The 9,349-nt window shown below is 46.1% G+C and overlaps 1 protein-coding gene across 1 annotated transcript in view; it reads right to left on the minus strand.

Moving 5' to 3' along the window:
* The window catches only part of GPAT3 (glycerol-3-phosphate acyltransferase 3), a 31,561-nt gene extending 22,734 nt beyond the window's left edge, over positions 1-8,827 (minus strand). Inside the window, exon 1 of the mRNA XM_033160730.1 lies at positions 8,548-8,827. Within this exon, the coding sequence (XP_033016621.1) occupies positions 8,548-8,691 (144 nt within the window). The 5' untranslated portion in view covers positions 8,692-8,827. The remainder of the gene's footprint in view (positions 1-8,547) is intronic.
* Between the last annotated feature and the right edge of the window lie 522 nt (positions 8,828-9,349).

Below are 9,349 nucleotides of genomic sequence, written 5' to 3' on the forward strand. Positions count from 1 at the left end.
GGGTGTTTTGGGGGGACCAGGTATTCCAGATTTCACCAGCCCCTTATCTGGCGGAAATCCACTACATGGAGTACTGGAGGCTCTTCACAGCTGCCAGGTTAAATGTGCTGGAATCGGTGGATTTGTTGGGAAGGTACAGGTGGGTCCCATATGCCCAGAGATCTTGTCCCTGTGCCTTGGGAGTGGTTGAGTCAACTGAACATATTCTTCTGATCTGCCCATTTTATGCAGACCTTAGACAAAAATTTATAGCGCCACTTCTATGCCAACTTAGTCCTGTAGACAGAGAAAGACAGGTTTTATTTTTGCTGAATAACTTTACCAGACCAACAGCATCCTTGGTGGCCAAATTCCATTTTTTGGCCCTTAAGCGCCGTAAGGTTAAAATTGACAGTATTGACATGGGTTTAAATGTATAACCTACTTCTTATTGCTGGCTTAAGTGTCATGTTCCTTTAGATACTTAGATGTTTAAATTTTTGTATGGATAAATCCTTGTTTTCTGACTGACGGTCGAATAAAATTTTGATGATGATGATTACCCATCTCAAGAGTTAGTTGCATTAAGAAACGAAAACAAGGGATATATTTATTTGAATTAATACTGTATTTGTAATGTTCTAGTAGCTACTTGAGCATTCAGTTCCCCATTCTCAAGTTTTCTAAAAAAAAAAAAAAAACCAGCACCACACCTCCAATCATATTCATTTTTTTAAATATCTCTTTATTGTTTAAAATCACACAAATAAAACATACTCATCACATATAACTACATATTCAAACATATTCAAACATAATTATTTATATACATAACTTCAAACATAAATACTTACATGCACACATTTATGCTCACATACCATACATACCCACTGTCAACACTTGGACACACACATTCTCAAACTTCCAATTATCCTCTTTGTATTTCGTATTACTTTTGTTTTTGTTTAACATAACGTACAGTTATAATTCCCATTTGTTACTCTTCTCACAATCTCTATTTGCTTAATCTAAGGTTCAATCTAGGTCTGCTACTAGGATTCCGTTTAAACCACTATCCATTAAATATTCTTTAAATATCCTCCATTCTTTCCATACCTTCTGAATCATCCGTCCTCTTATTTTACCCGTTGTTTTGGCTAACTGCAGGTATTCTATCATTAAGTTTTGCCAATCGGCTACAGTTGGTACAGCCTTATTTTTCCAATTTCTGGTACACCACCAATCATATTCTAACTGTTACTGTGCCACAGAATTAAAGAATTGGAAAGATCTCAAGGGTCATATAACCCCTGTCAATGTTTTTTGTTCTCTTTGCTGGCTTTCCGTGGACATCTTCTTGGCCACCGTAAGAACAAAGTGCTGGACTAGATGGGCATTTGCCCCAAACCGGCAGCATTCTTCTGATATTAAGAGCCAAACCCCCCCCCCCACGTTAGATATGCCAAGCCAGGTCCATAGGAGGAACCAATCCTTTCAGCCCCAGCTCATGCTTACCGCCCTTTGCTATCTATAGGCTTGTCACCACAGCCCAACTCAAAAGAAACTTCTGCAAGTAGGGCATCGCAGACACCAGAAATCTGCTTCCCACATAGACCAGTTGGACCACATGGCTGTGACAACACCTGTAGTGCGAGGAGGCCTCTCAAGAGGTGAACTTGGGGTTGCCATGCATAAGAAAAGTGGCATGTTGGGAATGTGGGCCTGACTCTGTGCCTGGCTCTCTCTTTAAAATAAACTTTCCCCTCATCCTCCTTTAAGGGGCTATCTGGAGTCGAACGTGGATTTATGCTAAGTGGTAAACTTGACACAGCTGGGAGGGAGAGTTAAGGATCAAACAGTGACCATCAATTTGGGAAAATAGGGAGGAACCAGACATTCGGAGACCTGTGAATTAACATTCTCACAACTGCAGTAATTACTTGACAACAGTGAAATACGCTTGAGGTCTTTATCCATTGGTGGAATTATATTAAAGATCACTTGTATTTGTTTTCTGATTGTACTCTTTTCTAAGAAACGTGTAACCTTTGTTTTTTAATCTTTTACTTTTAATAAACTTTTGAACTATAGTTTTGCTTGCCGTGTTTGCCTTTGGTTAAAGTGAAGCTGAGTCCAGCGCCAAACCAACTCAGACCCTACCAGGTTTTATGAGTGTTATTTGGCTACACGGTAAAGTGTGCCAAGGTGTGATGTCTGGGTAATTAAGGTAGAAGTGTGTCTCCCTGAAACTTCTATCGGACTTCACAGAGTGGTGGCAGCCTACTGTGAGTTTTGTTCTGCTAAAGGATTCTGTGAACCTCCTCTGCATTGTTTAAAGCTCCACTGGGCTCAAGAGGTGGATAATTGGCTGGAGGGGGTTGCAGGACCGCTACAACACCACACAACCAATCAAAGTTGTGGCAGCTAGCAACAACCTCCTATTGGTCCAGGAATTTCTACTGCATCTGCAAAGGGTGGTCATGTAGGGTCAGCTTCAAGTCTTCTAATGAAGAGCCGTCTCTTCCACTGTCAAGCAGTTCTTCCTAATGTTTCGTCTCCATCCTCTTTCTCGTAAATGTGAACCTACCCCTCTGGACAAAACAGAATTTGCTCCCATCACCTATGGGGTCTAGGCGTTGCAGCATGGCTGGTTGCAATCTAGGTATGAGGGTTGAGCTACCAGTCCAAGATAAATGGCCCAAAGATGGATCTATAAATGGATTTGAGGAAAGAGCTTGAAAAACAGCCAGCAGCACCTACTCAAGGGTTCTCCCATTCATGTTATGTCAACTATGATCTGAAAAATTGAAAGGCATGCCAACTGCTCTCATATGTTCCATGTTTTAGGGAAAGGAAGAAGTAGAGCAGGAGGGAGAAAACTGTCCTTGAGAAACCAACACTTGTGCTTGGAATCTCCTTCCTCGCTGGCAGTTTTTAAAGCAAATATCTGGACATCTTTGTAAGACTTTTGATTGCATTTCTCAGTAATCTGAAACCTGCATGCAGATTGTAACATGTGATCCTCATCCCTGTTAACTGTATATCTTTACTAGTTTTAAGGTGTAGTTGTTGTTTAGTCGTTTCTCCTGAGAAATCTCTATGTGGGACAAGAAGCTACAGGTACAGTTAGAACTGGATATAGAATAACTGATTGGTTCAAAATTGGGAAAGGAGTATGACAAGGCTGTATGTTGTCTCCCTGCTTAGGTGAAACTCGAAAAATTAGAATATCATGGAGAGGTTCATTTCTTTCAGTAATTCAACTTAAAAGGTGAAACTAATATATGAGATAGACTCATGACATGCAAAGCGAGATATGTCAAGCCTTTGTTATAATTGTGATAATTATGGTGTACAGCTGATGAGAACCCCAAATTAACAATCTCAACTTTGGAGTTTTTATCAGCTGTGCACCATAATCATCACAATTATAACAAAGGCTTGACATATCTCGCTTTGCATGTTATGCGTCTATCTCATATATTAAACTCCAGTAGCTAATGAAAACAATTGCTTACATAAATGGACTTTTCCACGATATTCAAATTTTTCGAGTTTCACCTGTATATGCAGAATGCATCATGCAAAAGGCTGGACCGGATGAATCCCAAACCGGAATTAAGATTGCCGGAAGAAATTTCAACAACTTCAGATATGCTGATGACACAACCTTGATGGCAGGAAGTGAGGAGGAATCAAATAATGAGGGTGAAAGAGGAGAGGGTTTAATGAGGGTGAAAGAGGAGAGCGCAAAATATGGTCTGAAGCTCAACATCAAAAGAACTAAGATCATGGCCACTGGTCCCATAACCTCCTGGCAAATAGAAGAAGAAATGGAGGCATCGAGAGATTTTACTTTCTTGGGTTCTATGATCACTGCAGATGGTGACAGCAGTCATGAAATTAAAAAACGCCTGCTTCTTGGGAGAAAAGCAATGACAAACCTAGACAGCATCTAAAAAAGCAGAGACATCACCTTGCTGACAAAGGTCAGTATAAACTATGGTTTTCCCAGTAGTGATATATGGAAGTGAGAGCTGGATCATAAAAAAGGCTGATCACCAAAGAACTGATGCTTTTGAATTATGGTGCTGGAGGAGACTCTTGAGAGTCCCATGGACTGCAAGAAGATCAAACCTATCCATTCTGAAGGAAATCAGTCCTGAGTGCTCACTGGAAGGACTAATCCTGAAGCTGAGGCTCCAGTACTTTGGCCACCTCATGAGAAGAGAAGACTCCCTGGAAAAGACCCTGATGTTGGGAAAGATGGAGGGCACAAGGAGAAGGGGACATAGTAGTGATATGTAATCTTACTGGTTTTCAAACGACAGACTACTTCAACAAGGTAACACCCAACAACTATAATAACTTAATCCCCACAGAGTACACAGGAACAGATGGTGCAAACCAGTTTTAATCAAATAGGTTTCAACAACTCAACAAAAACTGATGTTTCCATTTTGGGGCAAGACGGCTCTAAAGTCTTATTTTTCAAATGACTGACTGACTGTGATTATCAGTTAAACATCTGGCTAGGCTAGTTCAGATGACAACCTTGAGCTAGGTGAAGAGCTTTGAGAACTTAAAAGAAGAAAAGCCACTTGATCCAGGGACAGTCTGCATATATATTGGCCTGTTCTGACCTCTTTTTTCTCAATGGTGACTGCTCAGGCTGCACAGAAAAAGCATTCTGGATTCAGAAATTCATTCTGACTGTGCAGATAAAATGTAAGTTTGAATTCTACAGGATGGGGTATAGTGTGTGAAAACAGTCCAGATCCAATGATCCCCAGATGGTGGAGATGTCAGGCACCATCCTGGTACCCAGGCATCTTCCCCTGGCTGCAAGCGGTCAAAAACCAGATGCAAAATGTGCTTGGTGCTTGGCTAATTTTGAACACTGTGCAATAGGTACCCAAACCCTTACGAGAAGCCCACAAGCAGTTCCTGAGCACAATAACACTCTCATCACTTCTAATGGTGGAGTAACAACATCGTGGCTACCCTCCATTGTGTGGAGTAATGTTTTGACCCATATTTTTCGGTTCCGTTCCTTTTCAAACCTGTCTCCTTGCCTACTGTCAGGAAACCCCCCACCCCGCAATCGGTGGGATAGCGGGAGCGTTTGCAGTATAGGGAACCCCCTGTGCATTTCACTAGTTCGTCCTCCCCCTCCTCCGCCGGAAGCTACCATTCCTCCAGTGGGGAGGGGGAGTCGGAAGCAGGAAGGCGGTGCAGGGGGGGGCTCTGACAGGATCGCAGAGCCTCAGCATCGCGGGGTTAGCGAGGAACGGGGTCAGGTTCCCACGCTCCGAAGGGGAAGGCAGGAAGGACATGGAAGGGGCAGGCGGGGGTTCAGGATCCCGCGCCTTTTTTGCTGGAAAAAGAACCGGAAGGGGTCATTCCTGGACTCTGCGGAGTGAGGAGATGGACGCTGAACTTTTTGCTCCACTGTAAATAGTTTTGCACAATAAAGAACTTAGCTTAGAAGTTCTGCGTTTGGCTGATTCTTCATGAGCAACCACTGAACGTCCTAACACCTACTTCCACACAGCTATGACAGCAAAGGAATTAAGGCTTCAGCTATGGCTCTTGGGTCTCTAGAGCACCCTCAGGAACTGTTCACAGGAATACAGGAAGCTGGCTTCTATCGAGTCTGATGACCATCCATTGAGCTTAGTAGGCAGCAGCTCTCCAGGATTTCAGCAGAGGGTCTCTTACCTGGAGATGCTAGGGGTTCAACCTGCGAACTTCACCTCTTCTTGGTGAACCAGAAGGAGGCTCTACTAATCAATCACATGCCTCCTGTTCTACTGTCCTACAAGCCCTGCTCATGCCCTTCTCCAGAGGCTTCTCCTTCGTTACTGGGGAGCAGAAGTCTGGGTTAGCTGGACCTTTGGCATGATCCAGCAAGCATCTTCATTTCCTCTCTGCACTGACATGCCTAGTCTCACCCTTATTCCCAGCTAGCTTGTTTTAGCCGTGTTGAGTCCTGGAATCAAACCAGTATCTGTTACTTTTCTTCCACCAAGGAGTCCAGGGATGCTTATTATGGAGTTATCTAATTTCATCCTCATAGCAACCCCGTGAAGAAAGTAAACAGAGACAGCAGATTGTTTTTAAGGCTCTACTATTCATAGTTGACCCTGCGACGAACAGAACCCGGCTAATTCTTGTCACCTCCAACACAACTGTGTTTTCATTTTGTATTTTTATGTTGTGAACCGCCCTGTGACCTTGTGATGAAGGGCGGTATACAAAATTAATCATCCTCCTCCTCCTCCTCCGAAGCACACTGACTTGAATGAAAGCCTCACTGATCTCAACAGAACTTATTTCCCAGTTATGTATGTTTATGTGTCCAAGGCCTGGATCGCAATGTCCAAGCACTAGTCAATAAATGCTTTCAGGGTGTGGAAACTCCAGATTGCAACAGTGGTTGAATGCATTTAATCATGACTGTTCCATGGCAAGGCCTTCAGATCCAGCAATGTCATGATGTTTAGCAATGTTATGAAGTTTAGTACAGCAGTATGAACTCTGAACGATGCTCTTGAAGACTTATCTAGGTACGCTGCGGCTGATGCAGGACAAAACCACCCTGTATCTTCAGGGCAAGATCCAGTGCAATGAAGTTGCTATGCTCATGAAATGCCACAACTTCACACGGCAGACCACAGCTATGACTCCTAGGTCTCTTTCCACGTAGACATCACGATTTGTTTGCGGGGAGATTAGATCGTGTTGTGTCAAGCAAGCGTCATCTCACACTTTCCCACCACTGTCCTTACCCGACCTTTCGGGGAAGCAGTGTCATTGCAAAGAGAGCTCCAAATCAGCTTTAATTGCACAACCTGAATTGGCCAGTATGTGACTGAATCCCACCCAAAAGGAGGGACAGTCTGGAAGCATCCTTTGCATCTTTACCAAGCACAAAACTGACTATGGACATCACCCCTTTGCATGATGAATTAGGACTTCATCGCAAGAGCGTAAGCACGATTCTGGGTCTAAGGCCACCTTTATACAGGCAGAAGGACAATAAAGTCCATTCTCTCTCCCAGCACTGTTAATTAAAACCTGCTTCAGATGAAGAAAAATATCGCAGGACGGTATTTTGCTATTCCACCTCGAGTCAGTAAGTGGAGTCCAAAGGGCAACTCTTTATGTCCACCTCCAGCCTTAACTTGTCCTCCTTTTGCTTAAAGCACTTTTCCTTTAAGTTCCTGGTTTTGTTGCCCAACAAACAAGATTCATTAATAGCCAGATGCAACTCCAAAATAAACCAAGATCCCATAACTCATCTTCCAACAGTGAAAGGCAAGCAGGGCAGTTTAAGAAGAGGACACTGAGTTAGTCGCGCTCCTGAAGATCAGATTTCAATCTGTGGAGAGCAACTGCATTCCACACATGGTGGATGGATTGTTAGCTGGCCTTGGGAGCTGCGTGGCTCTGACAAGTGACTGAATTTACAACCGCAACAACTCCCTGTAATACTATGCATTTTGTTAAGAGAAGACAAGGTTTTTGTTTACCTGCTCCATGAATAGTCTCACCAGCGATCTTTTCTTCTATTGGCTTGACTCTGCCATTGTGTGTCAGCACAAAGCATTTAATGAGAATCATCAGAGCCAGCCTTAACCAACCTGGTGCACTCCCGATGTTTTGGACTACAACTCCCATCAGCCCCAGCCAGCACTGATGGGAGCTGTAGCCCAAAACATCAGGGAGGATAAGGGTAAAACCAACCCCCTAGAAAAACAAGGAAGCCAGACGGCACGCAAAAATAAGGTAGAGGGGCCAAATGGGAAGCATGCAGATGCTCTGCATTGGCAAGAACAGATGCCCTTCAGGCTTATTTAAAATACTAGTAGGCCGGTTTTCCCCCTAAGAAGAAACTATCCGAGGCACTGTAGACATCTAGAGTGAAGCCAACATAAGCTCACAAGGCAGAATTAATAAACATATAGCGTATTTTATGGGGGCGGGCAGGTTAAATGCACTAACCTGTCGGTGGAACACCCCATCTCTCGAGCCTATAGCCCTTTATTATCTTTGGGTGTGTGCGTATCTGCGTCCCTCCATTGGCTAACGCCGGGGATGCAACGCGAAAATTGATTTTTTGGGGGGGAGAAATGAATGACAGGCGCAGCGACGAATTGGAGGTCGGCCTCACGTTCGCTCCTCCGCAGAACTGAATCTAGGGTTTTAGGGACGGGGGGTGGGGTTCCCTAAAGAGCTGCCATTGTTCGCGTCCAAGACCCTTTCCAGGCTTCCCAAAGGCCCATTTCATTGAAGTGCAAAAAAAAAAAAAGCATCGCGGATGCGAGGACTCCACGCCCTCCTCCGCGTTGCAAACCGCTGAATCATGCAAGAAAGGTCAGCTGTTGTTTATGGCATGGGGAGGCGGGTAGGGGGGAAGCGCAGCAAGGAGAAAGGAGGCGGCGAAGCATTGGGGGGGGGGGTCAGGAAAGAGGGAGGGAAGCTCTGCTGCTCCTTTCGGAGAGGCAGCCCCGAGGGGGCGGCACGCGTCGCCCTTTGCGCAGGTAGCGCGGAGCCCCGACTCACCTCCAAGGTCTTCACCAGGACTTTGAGGTACAGCTCCGAGATCCCCAAGGACACACCGAAGATGGAGGGCAGCACGATGAGCAGGAAGACAGCGGAGAACCAGAAGCCGAAGAGGCGCAGCAGGAGATCCAAGAGGTGCTCCATCCCGAGGGCTGCGGGCGCCGCGCTGGCTTCCCGAGACGCCCTACTATCTGCAGCGCCTGAGCCGGACGCCGGCTCGCCGCGCCCCGCCTCGGCAGGGGGAAGCCGTCCGTGCGGGCTCGCCAGGAGAAGGCTGAGCAAAGAGCAGCGCCGGAGAGGCCGCCTCTTTCTCCGCTCGGCTCCGGCGCAGCGCAGCTCCACCCACTTAACTCCTTTGCGCCCAAGGCGCGCTGCTGCTGGTGAGGGTGCCGTCGCCGCCAGGCGAGCGCTTGGGCAGGAGGGAGCCTCCGTACAGGAAGGCGTCGTCGGAGCTGAGACCCGGGTTGGTAAACGAAGAGCGGAGCTCCTGCCGAGCCCCGCAAGAGGCGAGCTTCCCCGATCTCATGAGCGGCGTGGGTGTCTCCCTGCGAAGGCTCCTGGGGGCGCGCCATCGAGGCGCAACTCCGGCGCGCGGCAGAATCCCGCCCCTTCGATTGTTCGCTCACGGCCGCATTGTGATCTCAGCATAGGAGACAATAGTTGAGGCTGCCACCCCTAGCCACCCCCCCCCCAGCCCCAGTTGATAGCCATTGCCATTTAAATAGTGTGGGTGTGTGCCCCGTCTTTTGATCGATTATGCGGGATCTGGCATACTTGTCCCACCCCCCCCCCCACTATTATA

This window comes from Lacerta agilis, chromosome 9 (assembly GCF_009819535.1).
Source record: "Lacerta agilis isolate rLacAgi1 chromosome 9, rLacAgi1.pri, whole genome shotgun sequence".
Classification (NCBI taxonomy): domain Eukaryota; kingdom Metazoa; phylum Chordata; class Lepidosauria; order Squamata; family Lacertidae; genus Lacerta; species Lacerta agilis.